Source organism: Xyrauchen texanus, chromosome 26, assembly GCF_025860055.1.
Source record: "Xyrauchen texanus isolate HMW12.3.18 chromosome 26, RBS_HiC_50CHRs, whole genome shotgun sequence".
NCBI classification, from domain to species: Eukaryota; Metazoa; Chordata; class Actinopteri; order Cypriniformes; family Catostomidae; genus Xyrauchen; species Xyrauchen texanus.
Window position 1 is genome coordinate 8911163 of NC_068301.1, and position 13271 is coordinate 8924433.

Consider the following 13271-nt stretch of genomic DNA (forward strand, 5'->3'; position numbering starts at 1 on the left):
TGTTATATCTTGTTTGAAACTCTTAAATCAGTTTAGTATGAAAAAAATGCACAAAAATAGAAGAAATCAGGATGGGGCAAATACTTCTTTATAATACTTGGTTTGGTATTTTTTTTAAAGCAAACAAATTCATAAATTTGAAGTGTAATTGTCCAAATACTTATTGGGGCCACTAAACTGTAGAATATTCTAATCGCACACAATATGAAATACAGTATGAATAAAAGCTAGTCCCAATCTATTTATCCCATAGATTAATTTATCTCCACTTTCTTTCAAAGGCAATGTGATATGCTATAACAACAAAGCTTTGATGGAGATTTATACAGTGGCTAAATCTTTACATTCGTAACAGGTACACTTACCAAACGAAGGGCTTTGAATTAAAGATGAGGTGGGTGGCCCAAACTCAGGGTTTTATAACCACAGTCATATTACCTGTGCAACAGCGCCCCCACAAACCTTCAGTTTAAATCCGTTATTTCATCCGGGTCGGCCGCTGAATCACTTCCGCTCTGCATTTTATAACAACAGATCCGAGATCACGAAGGTAAGCAGCGCTTTAATCCCTTCTCCTTTTCACCTGTGTCCATTTAAAAAAAAAAGTTTGGTCCTATAGATTGATGTTACTGAATTGCATATGCCTGCCACAAATAAATCAAGAGAGAAACGTTATGCGGTGTCTAAATCCCACTAATGTCACAAGAGTGAATGTGGAGGTCACTGCGGCACGAGTACATCTTAAACGCGTTTAAAATTAGTTTCATGCTTAAAAGACGTTTGACTAGAGTGTTGAACTCCGTCCCTTAATTTGAGAGACAATTATCTTCATTTAACTCAAATGAAGCTGTTAAGTTTCCAAAATGAAAGATCAATATATAAAGTGTTTGTAAACGGGCTATTTATGCAACATAGTGTTGCAATGGGGCCAAAGATTGTTTGATTTTTATATGTTATATAACTGTATAAGCCAGCTGGAATGAGCTGCGAAGTCTCTCTCGTATAAATATAATTAATTTTCAATTACTTTAATGTGATTATTCATTAGGATATTTGATATATGTTTTGTGTCTTTAAGAAAGGGCATATGGAGTTGTTATTAAATAGTGTCCCATGAGGTACAACCTTTTTATTCTTTTATACCCCCCCCAATCACACTCAGCCCAATTTGACATCTGACGTTTTCAGAAAAGCTAAAAAGAGAGATGTGAAGAGCTTTGCATTTATTAACTCAAAAATAAAATACAACTCTAAAGCAATTAATAAAAGTGGTCATTCTGCCAAGTGTCAGTTCCAAAATCTAGTGACAGCCTTGTCAGTGAATAGTGCGCATGTCCTATTTTTTAGTGAGCTCTGTGAAAATTGTGTGAAATCAGTGTTTATAAAATTTCTGTTCTATTTTGTGTACATCTTATTTGCTATAATTAAATTATATCAGCATTGTCTAGACATTGCTGTCAGCATTGTCCATTTAAATAATAATATTTTTTGGTGGGGGATTTCACTAATTTCAATGAGAGATGTTTTGTGATCCTTTCATGCTCAGTTTTATCTTCTTTTTCAGATTAGCATGTTGTCCTGTCTTGGCTGTCCCGTGCTTAGCCGGGTGCTGAGCACTGGGGCTTCACGAGCCCCGGTTGCACTGGCAGCAGCCAATGCATCACGCAGCCCTGCAGCCGCTGCTGCCACCCCTGCTTTACCTACAAGCTCCATGGCTCTGGTGCGGTACAACAGCACCGCTCAACAGGTAGCTATTCTCGGAAAGCACTATTAATCTACAGTATGCTTAACTGGTGATCAGTTAGGCTATAATCAGTTTGTGTCACACAGGAAACACCAAAAAAGACCAAATTTGGGCCTCTCGCTGACCAGGACAGAATTTTCACTAACTTATATGGACGACATGACTGGAGGTAAAACAACAACATCTCGTCTAATTGTATACATGTTATATATGTATATTAAAAGGTATAGTTTTGATTTTTACCTTAAACTCTCTCTTCAATCTTCAGTAGCAATCAACAGGTTCTGCACAGACAACTAAAGATAGTACAGTAAAATAGTGAAAAAAAGATTTCAGGTTGTTTGTGATAGCCATTATTATAGATTTCTAGTCACAGATGTTAGTATCAGTAGCTTTTTAAATGGTCTAATTCAAGAAATAGTTTTAATCGAGATACACAGGATTTGAATCTGATAAATCTGATAAATCATTCCCTGTATCTCAGGCTGAATGGTGCCCTGAAGAGGGGAGACTGGTACAAGACCAAGGAGATTCTTGATAAAGGAGTGGACTGGATCCTGAATGAGATCAAAGTGTCTGGTCTGCGCGGCAGAGGAGGTGCTGGATTCCCCACTGGGATGAAGTGGAGCTTCATGAACAAGCCCAGTGATGGCAGGTAGGTTTATATCACAAACATATTTGATTTAGTCATTTTCTTACATCATTAGTAGCTGTTGATCTAATAGAAGTGCTATGAATGCCTATTGATTGCCCAGAAAAATGCTGCACATCTCACATCCTTTGATAGTAGCCTGATCAGATCAAGACATTTGATTTCTTTGTCCTCAGACCTAAATATCTTGTGGTGAATGCCGATGAAGGAGAGCCAGGAACCTGCAAGGACAGAGAGATCATGCGCAATGATCCACACAAGCTGGTTGAGGGCTGCCTGGTTGCTGGTCGGGCGATGGGAGCACGCGCAGCCTACATATACATCCGAGGAGAGTTCTACAATGAGTCGTCTAACCTGCAGGTGAGAAAACGAGTACCATACTTTTCGGGAATACAGGTTGCGTTCAGTTTCTTCATCTTAATTTATATACATTTTACGTAATTGATGTCGGCCAGTCAAACACACTGCACACCAAAACACATATGCTTACACGCTAACAGATGATAACATCAGTCATACAGATGATAGTGGCTTTTTAAAGTAGCTTATTCAGAATATTTTGCCTTTACAAATTATTTTATGCAATCAGTTTAAATGTTCTGTTCCACCATAACAATTTTTCAACAAACTCTAGACCGCTGTCAAACAAAACTCCTCACTTCCCCACAAAATGACGTTTCATCACACTTCTAGTGAAACGAGACTATTAGCACAAAGCAAGTAAGGTTGCAAGTATGAGAAATATCCTTGATCGGCAGTCATTAACTTTAAATGGACAGTTCACCCAAAAATGAAAATGCTCTCATTTACTCAACCTCATGCCATCCCAAATGTGTATGACTTTTTCTTCTGCAGAACACAAACAAAGGTTTTTAGAAGAATATCTCAGCACTGTAGGTCCTCACGATGCCAGTCAACAAGATCCAGAACTTTGAAGCTCAAAAAAGCACATAAAGGCAGCATAAAAGTAATTCATATGACTTAAGTAGTTAAATTAATGTCTTTGAAGTGATCTGGTTGGTTTGGGTGAGAAACAGGTCAATTGACCCTTTGATAAGCTACGCTCCCTTTGGTTACCACTACTCGTTCTGACAAGGAATGAATGGTAGATTGCAGTGAATGACGCGTTTTTTGACAATATATTTGCAAAACTGAAATTGATAACATATTTACGTGGGCTGGAACAAAGAGTGACACTGTAAAGCATATTTATCTGATGTTTTTTGTAAAATAAATTGTTAAATTATGCAGTAATTGACATTGTGTTTCTGTGTTGTTTCTCTCAGGTTGCCATTAATGAGGCCTATGCAGCAGGGCTTATCGGCAGGAATGCATGTGGCTCAGGTTTTGACTTTGACGTTTTTGTGATGCGTGGTGCCGGGGCATACATCTGTGGAGAGGAAACGGCTCTGATCGAGTCCATTGAGGGCAAACAGGGGAAACCTCGTCTGAAACCTCCTTTCCCTGCTGACGTGGGTAAGTTGGAAATAGCAGACACAGCTAAAACAAGTCTTTGTATGGTTGCGTTTAAATTACCTGTAATAGCTATATAATCATTATCAATTGTAAGTACAACTGGTCCTTTCGGACACATATGTAAACTTTGCTATGCCCAAAAGACTCTAATAGAGCCTATTGAAGGTTGCGATCTCCGCAATTCATGGAGAGAGCAACCACAAAACTTTGATATAGAATAGAGCGTTTAAAAGAAACTTATCTGACTTATAATGCATCCATTATGTTTCTATATAGTGTGAGAATATTACATTGGTTTCACATCTGTTTTGTGGAAACACATTTATGTGGCCAAGTGTGCATGGAATGTGCATAACAAATTGGATAACAAACTCGATTGATCAAGATGCATAAAGTGAATATGAAATCCTGAAAATTGGACCTGTTTATGTCTTGTTGCAGGTGTGTTTGGCTGTCCAACAACCGTTGCCAATGTTGAGACTGTAGCTGTGGCACCAACCATCTGCCGTCGTAGTGGCACATGGTTTCTGAGTTTCGGCCGAGAAAGGAACTCTGGAACGAAGCTCTTCAACATTTCTGGCCATGTCAACAACCCCTGCACTGTAGAAGAAGAAATGTCCATTCCCCTGAAAGAACTGATCGAAAGGCATGCAGGTACATCACACTTTCATACTGTGTCTGGATATATTATTTCACAGATCAGGCCTTGTCTCCCAAAAAAGCTCAATTCTGTCATAATTTACTCACCCTCATGTTCTTCTAAAGCCTTATGACTTTCTTTGTTCTGATGAACACAAATGGAGATGTTAGCCTCAGTCACCATTCACTTTCATTGCATCAATGAAAGTGAATGGTGACTGAGGCTGAACAATCTGCTCTACTTTTGTGTTCTATGGACGAAAGTCATTAGAACACAAAAGTCATTAGTCGTTTTTAAGTCATACAAGCTTGGAACAATGGAACAAGTTTAGCAGTAAATCTTATGCTCTCCGTAGGTGGCGTTCGTGGTGGTTGGGATAATCTCCTTTGTGTTATTCCTGGTGGCTCTTCCACGCCACTGATCCCACGTCATGTGTGCGAAGATGTTCTCATGGATTTTGATGGCCTTGTTCAGGCTCAAACTGGTCTTGGCACAGCTGCACTTATTGTCATGGATAAATCAGTGAGTTTCCCTGTAAATTAATAGAGTTCAGTCTCGTTTTCTTACTTGCAGTGCTTCTGAGACTTCAAATGGATGCTGTAATAATTCTCACTAATTATTAGTTGCAGTTCTGTGATACTGATTCACATGGTTTGCTTCAAGTTCACTGACTTAAGTTGATCTAAATTCAGTGTAGCTGCCAAATTGAAACTCAAAGTCCTCTATGATATATAATAAACATACACTCACTGAGCACTTTATCAGGAACACTATGGTTCTAATAAAGTGCCCGACATTGTTTTCTGCTGTTTTAGCCTATTTGGCTCAAGGTTGGACGTGTTGTGCATTCTGAGATGCTATTCTGCTCACTACAATTGTACAGAGGGGTTACAGAGTTACCGTAGCCTTTCTGTCAGCTCGAACCAGTCTGAATATTTTCCGCTAGCCTCTCTCATTAACAAGGTGTTTCCATCCGCAGAACTGCTGCTCACTGCATGTTTTTTGCTTTTGGCACCATTCTGAGTAAACTCTAGAGACTGTTTTGTGAAAATCCCAGGAGATCAGCAGTTACAGAAATACTCAAACCAGCCCGTCTGGCACCAACAATCATGCCATTGTCGAAATCGCTGAGATATTTTTTTTCCCCATTCTGATGGTTGATGTGAACATTAACTGAAGCTCCTGACCCATATCTGCCTGATTTTATGCATTGATTGGCTGAGTAGAGAATCGCAAGTATAAGTAGGTGTACATGTTCCTAATAAAGTGCTCCGTGAGCATATTGCTGACTTTTTATAAATAAAAGTCTTGTTCCTTCACAGACTGATGTAATCCGAGCAATCGCCCGCTTAATTGAATTCTACAAGCATGAGAGCTGTGGGCAATGCACTCCTTGCAGAGAGGGTAAGAAACTATTTGATATCCATGTGATACCCTCTTATGGTACAGTATGCAGCTACCTGATAACTGTTTTTAAGATTAACGCAGAAATAAAGTCTTGTGAAAGGTGCACTCAGTAATTTTCTCCTCATTAAAAAATTTGAAATAAGTTTAACTCCTAAAGACATTAATTGTAATTTTGCAATATATGTAGGAAATCATGACAACTCATTAAAATGAATCTCCAGTCATATAAGTAACCTTATAAAAGCTGTTTTATTCTACATGGAGAGGGTCTGCACGTGGAGGCTGCCATGTTAGAATCACATGACCAGCCGAATACCACTTTATCTCAGTAACTGTCCTGTTATTTTACACTTTCATTCATTGTTTAACGTAAGCATGGCTGACTGTGAATACTACATTTCTACAATGGCATCTGAAATGTTGCTACATCCAAGCCGTTCTGCATCAGTATGCAAGACAAGGACAAAAGTTACAGAGTACACCTTTAATGAAGCATGATTGTTTCATGACATGAACGTGGTTAAAGTACTTTTATTACCTGTTCAATAAATATGTGATTGGAAGTTCTAATTTGGTACATAATTGTTAAATGTAATTATGTGAATACAGATTTATGTTTAGATTTACATGATGTACTAAACTTTTACCTTATTTGTTGCTCAGGAGTGGACTGGATGAATAAGATGATGTGGCGCTTTGTGAAAGGTGATGCACAGTTAGCAGAGATTGACATGATCTGGGAGATCAGTAAACAGATTGAGGGCCACACCATCTGTGCACTGGGCGATGGAGCTGCATGGCCAGTTCAGGTATAGCCAGAAAACCGAATACTGAATGTTTTTTGTTTTAGATGGAATATTCATTTATTTTTAATTTTATGTTCTCAGGGATTGATTCGTCACTTCCGCCCCTTGATGGAGAGCAGAATCGCAGACTTCAAACAGGAACAGCAGGCCCGTGCTTGAAGGCTCCCCGTCGGCATCCATTCTCGCTCATCCTGTCGTTTATTATTTAAGTAAAGCCTACATTGTCTATCGCTCACTGATATGAATATATATATTATCCTTATGTTTCCAACATATATCAGGGGCATTGAATAAAAATCACCAATAAAGTTCTTTGAACCTTAAAAAAGCAGAATCTCTTCCACCATGGTGATTGACCCAACATCATACTCTTGACTGTAGATAGCTTTGGAGAAAAATGAAGAGTGAAAACATGTTGGAGAAAATACATCATCCATTTACAATAACCTGTAGTGAGGCGGTTATGGTTAATGCAATGAAATCCCTCAGTGATGTTAATGTTGTTATTATTAACTAATAATAATCAAATATTACACTGTAACACCTATTTGTGTAAATAAATGTGTTTCATGGTGTGGGGTTAAAACTGGCCATGTTTGTTGTATTTTGGAGACAGCTTCTAAAGGGCCAATAGTTGGAAGAATGTAGGTTTTAGAAAAGTGCTTCCTGATATTCCACAAAGAGCAGGATGGCGATGCCAAGATAGCACGTAAAAACTAAGATGTTTGTTTACAATCAGATTTTTGGTTGGTCCATACTGCTGAGTTTCAATTCTTGGAACAATTTCTGCTACTAAAAGGAATGTTCTGGGATCATTACAAGTTGAGCTCAATCAACAACGTTTGTGGAATAATGTTGATTACCACAATTTGTCTGGACTGGTCCCTCCTTTAAGAAAAAAAGCACAAATCTGAGAAGCAGTTACAATGGAAGTGAATGGAGCCAATCTGTAAACGGTAAAATACATTCTCAAAAGTATAGCCACAAGATGTAAACAATATGTGTGTCAACATGATCTTCGTGTGATAAAATTGTTTATTAACTTATATATATGTAAAGTTAAATCCAGTTTTGAAACTTCGTTGCCTTGACGATGTAACACCGTAAACCCTAAAACCTCAAAATGACTGTAAAAATTACCATTTAAACAACTTTACAGCTAAAATTATACACACGTTTTAACCAAGAATTAATGTTAGTGCTTTTATAAAATGATAAGCTTTTATTTCTGCATTTAAACCCTCCAAAAATTGACCCCATCTTTTTTTTAAAGAAAAGGAGGGACAAGTCGAAATACATTTTTGTGATAACTATGACACAAATGTTGCCAGTTGAGCTAAACTTGCGCATTGAATCTGGAATATTCCTTTAATAAACTCGTTCCGCACATAACAACTAACACATTTTTACTATTTATTAAAAAAAAACAGAAAAGCAAAACACTTTACTCTGACCATTTTTGGTGTAATTATGTTAAACCCAATTATGACCATAAAGCAAATAACTTATATGGAATTTTACACTGTAAAATCTAGGGGCCGTTCACACCAAGTGCATTTTTTTCTTTTTCATCCGTCTGCGCTGTTTTCAATAGTTTTCCTATATAAACATTTTTATTTATTAGCTGTTTTTATTTATTGTAACAAAATTATTATTATTTTTTTTTTTTGTGCAAGAACGCGTTTCGGTCTGAACGGCCTTTGTAAGTGATTTTAGCCATGGAACAGCCGTTGCATTTGACACGCCCTCTTTCCAAATATACCGCCCTTCATTTCACGAGGTGGATGGAATTTCCTGTTGGCTAGCGGAAGTGCTATTGCGTTTTGTGTGTAGCCGGTCTCTGCTTTCTTGCTTGCGGTTAGGTGCTTGCTTTTTAAATGTTTGTAAGATGTCTTACAAATTTCCTGGACAATGTGTGCAGTTAATGGTTATCCTAATAATCAAGCGAAACTAAAGTTATTAAAGCGCTTCTGTCCCAGATGCTGCTACTTCCATCAGCTGCATACAGAAGGATTGATTTAGGAAAATCTGTTTGAAAAAGCTTTGGAATAATTTGTTTGTGTGCTCTTTTCACTTGATTGGCAAGAAGTCAACAGCGGGGATTACTTCTATTATCCACTGTTAAGGCCCGGTGTTCTATTGATTTGTCATACCTTGTCAGATTGTCCAACTGAATATGTAAAATAATCCAGTGTAACTGCCGTAGATTTTTCTTAACCAGTGGTAGGATGATTTGAATGCAAAATGCCTAATATTGTCCTATCAGTCTGAAATGAAGGGTCAAAGTCACCTTAAAAACAGATGATAATATAAAATTGAAATTAGTTTACGAGATAATTTATAATCATACAGAACAATAATAATAACTAGGTACATTTCCTGAAGAAAATATGAGTGTGAAAACTCGTCAAATAGCATTTTATAACTTTTTGTTAAGTAGCTACTAAAATTAATGGTCCTAGAATGTTGCTAGCATGTAGGTGTTATGTTCATCACATAACTATGCGATGCTAGCACGTTTTTATAGTGTTTTAACACTTCGCTAGGCGATGCTAGCATGTGTTAGCATGATGCTAGCATATCTTTAACATGTTTTACCACTTCACTAGGCAATGCTAATATGTGTTAGCATGATGCTAGCACGTTTTTAGCATGTTTTAACACTTTGTAAGGTGATGCTAGCACTTTTTAACATGTTTTAATGCTTCGCTCGGCGATGCTAGTATGTGTTAGCATAATAAAGAATATTAATGTTAAACATCATTCTGGGGACTACTACATTGTCAGGTACTATTTAATTCATGCAACACAGAGTCAAATAATATAAAACATGCAAAACCATAAAATGAGATATTATTAATAGAAATATGGACTAAATAAGACCACATTGTGCTGGATTCTAAAACATTAACTGAAACATGCAGAGCAGAAGCACAGACAAAAAAGCATTCACAGTATCTAAAATACATAATAAAGATTGTAATTCAAATGATACAGGGAAATACACTTTCATAAACCATTTTTTTTCTCCCCAATTTGGAAGTCCTTGTGGTGGCGTAGTGACTCGCCTCAGACCGCCAATCAACGCATCTTATCACGTGGCTTGTTGAGACATATTGCGTGTAGAGACTTCACGCTATTCTCTGCACAACTCACCACATGCCTCACTGAGAGCGAAAACCACATTATAGCCACGACCACGAGGAGGTTACCCTCCCTAGCAACCGGGCCAATTTGGTTGCTTAGGAGACCTGGCTGGAGTCACTCAGCACGCCCTGGATTCAAACTCACAACTCCAGGGGTGATAGTCAGTGGCAATGCTTGCTGAGCTACCCAGGCCCCCCCATGTGTACGATTATTAAAAGAGAGTATAATTTACCATGTTTGAACACCAAACTGCAAACCATTGTTAAACATGTTTTATAATAATTATACATTATATTTATTACATGGGTGCATTTATTATATTTATTAATTGGTGAGGTGGAATGAGGACCAAGCTACTTCTGAAACCTCAAAGGGCCTGCAGAGAACTCAGTCTTCATGGGTCTTTAGTGTGCTGTCAATAGGTTCGGAGGAGAGGCGTTTGGCAAGAATGTTGTGTACTTGTACAAGGAAATATACAAGTTAGATATGAATTGGGTGCCCGTTTACTCCGCGTCAGAGAACTCTGTGAATGCATGTATATTTCAATAGGATTGTTGCATCACAAGAACAAAGAGGGAAAACGAAAGGGTTTGCAAAAGTGATGCTCTGTCATGCAACCAGAAGTTCAACATTTCACATTCCAAATGAAGATACCCTAGTGTGTAGGTGCCATTTATTGGTTCAGTTAATGGAACATATGCCTAAATTGTGATTGTATGTGTTCCTTGTTTTTTGCTGACCGATGCATTGTTGTTTTAGGTGAACTGATTGGGTTAGACTACCTTTACCAGCAGAAAGGTTATGCATTTCATGACTGCAACTTTATAGACAGTTGGAAAGCACTCATTTACAGGTGGCAGAGGATAAGGTCTGTTGCAAACAAGAGGATATTGAGGATTGGACTATCGTCGCACAGCAACCTGCCACGTCTCTTTTTAAAGCTTCTCCTTTTGTGTATGCAAAATATGCTGCTTTTCGCAAGATGCAAACAAATAATTCAAATGTATTAATAAATTATGGATGTGAACTATCCCTTATATATTATTATGCATAATTCAATCTTTTCTAGGGGAGCAGAGGTGCACAGTTCAGGTAGAAGATATTTGTCCTCCGGACACATCCACACTACAGCCAGAAATGGCTGCATCAGAGAACGTTCCTTTAACCATAAAACAAGAGGACTGTCTGGACTATGCTTGTGATGACAAGTCCCTTATTTCAAATATGCTTCCACCTGTATTCATCTGATGAAAATCCGATGCTTACATGTGCAGAAAGTGCAATAAAGTGAGGAAACATCAACTCATAGGCAATATTTTGGGAATTGGTATTGTGAGGAGAATGATATGACAACATTTGAGGTGTGGAAGGCTACACTATAAAATGGGGCTATGGGAGGAGGAAATAATGCAATCCCAAACGCACCCCAAGCTTTTTATTATTATTATAATTTTGTATTACCATTTTGAATTACATTATATTTTATGCCTTTGTTGTATGCTGTTGATCCATTGTGCATTTGGCTTCTGTCCTCAATACAATTGCAGTGACACTACAATAAAAACAAATTATTGTACAGCAATGGACTTTTACTGTTTTATCCAGAATTGTTCCAACACTCCAGAGCTTCATGAGTGAAATCAGAAAAAAAAAATTATAATCAAACATTACAGGAAACAAAACTAGGCTTCTAAAAAATAATTGTTGTCTTCATTGCTATTTCAGTGTCATCACAATTACCAACTAGTGTTACTATTTTGCTTTACTTCATGAATGTCAGAGCAATGTTATGTCAATACTGGACAAAATGTAACCTTGTGCAGGCTGATTTTTTATTTTTATTTTATAGCAATGTGAACCAAATTATATACAAATCACCCACTGAAAAATACAAATCAGTAGACCACTAATCTGACTATTTAAGAATAAAAAGGCTTTAAAAATAAACTAAACGGCTCATAACAATTACAGTCCTATACTCCGTAAAGCTCGAATCAGTATTGTTGTATAATAATCATTAAGTGGAAACTTGGACTTTTCACTGTACCAGCACATGTTGTCCTTACACCATGAGTGGTAAAATGAACTGGGTTGCTCTGGAACAGTTGAGACACCGACAGATCCAGTTTCCCAGCTGAAAAGCATGACTGTGAAATGTGTGTGTTGAAAGCCGGATGTAAAAGAAATGTTCATCTTCAAATGTAAAAGTTGTAGGCTATTTGAAATTTTTTATTTTTATTTTATTTTTGTAAACATCAATTAATTTAATAGTTTAAAATATGTCAGTGTATTTTTTTAAAGAAATTGATTTATGTACATTTATATTTTTTAAATATTTAATTAAAAAAAGATAAGTGAGCCCTCCATTTTACGACAAAGTGAAGATGCAAGCTATAACATGCTAGAAATTAAAGAAATTGTCTGTCTGAACATCGAATATTATGGATGGATCATATGGATAGATGCCAATGTTTTTAAGCATTTTTCCTAATATGATAGATAGGAACATGACATTTGAAATGTCATAATATGACTTCTACATAGGCTGTTGTCTCCCCTAGGGATTGTTCCAAAAAGCAGGTTTAGCAACTAAACCAGGCAAGTTTACACAAAGTAAGCATCTACAGGTGCTAAGCGATTTTTAATGGAGAAAATGTTCCTTCTCACTGAAAGATAACACTGAAATAAGTCCTGTCTCTGTAACAGGACTAGACTGTGTAAACAAAATGAAACAAAAATGTAACCTCGGGCCGTGGACACATTCTTCGATCAACCAATCATAAGACTTGGATGTGCTATTGGATGTCACATGGAAGTTCCAGAACAACTCAAATCGCTTACAGCACCAACAACTTTAACTTTCCGTTCCAAAAACCGGAGCACCTTTCTAGAGTATGTTAGAAACCATAACGACTTATGCATAGGCTATACACCCTCTTCATAGCAGTGATGGTGGATGCTCAGATTTGGCTCAATATTTTCATTTGAAACCATAATTATAATATACAGTGATCTTTACCTTACTCATCTTCTTCTGCCCATCCTTCACAGTCTTTTTGAAAACAGACCTGAAAGTGGACAACTTGTATAAATTGTGCTCTTTTAATGGTCTGTTTTTTTTACTGCACTATTGTCAACGTGGACTCACTGAGCACTTTATTAGGGACATCTGTTCACCTACTCATTCAAGCGATCATCTAATCAGCCAATCGTGTGGCAGCAGTGCAATGCACAAAATCATGCAGATATGAGCCAGGAGCTTCAGTTAATGTTCACATCAACCATCAGAATGGGGAAAAATGTGATCTCAGTGATTTCGACTGTGGCATGATTTCTGGTGCTAGACGGGCTGGTTTGAGTATTTTTTGAAACTGTTGATCTCCTGGGATTTTCACACAC

The 13271-nt window shown here is 37.4% G+C and overlaps 1 protein-coding gene across 1 annotated transcript; it reads left to right on the forward strand.

Moving 5' to 3' along the window:
* Positions 1-487: 487 nt before the first annotated feature.
* Positions 488-7059, forward strand: LOC127619951 (NADH dehydrogenase [ubiquinone] flavoprotein 1, mitochondrial-like). Its single transcript, XM_052092990.1, has 11 exons — positions 488-550; positions 1565-1747; positions 1831-1913; positions 2229-2399; positions 2573-2756; positions 3683-3872; positions 4314-4526; positions 4868-5034; positions 5835-5916; positions 6583-6728; positions 6807-7059. The coding sequence occupies exons 2-11, from the start codon at positions 1571-1573 to the stop codon at positions 6882-6884; spliced, it is 1491 nt and encodes a 496-aa protein (XP_051948950.1). The 5' UTR covers positions 488-550; positions 1565-1570; the 3' UTR covers positions 6885-7059.
* The last annotated feature ends 6212 nt before the right edge of the window (positions 7060-13271 follow it).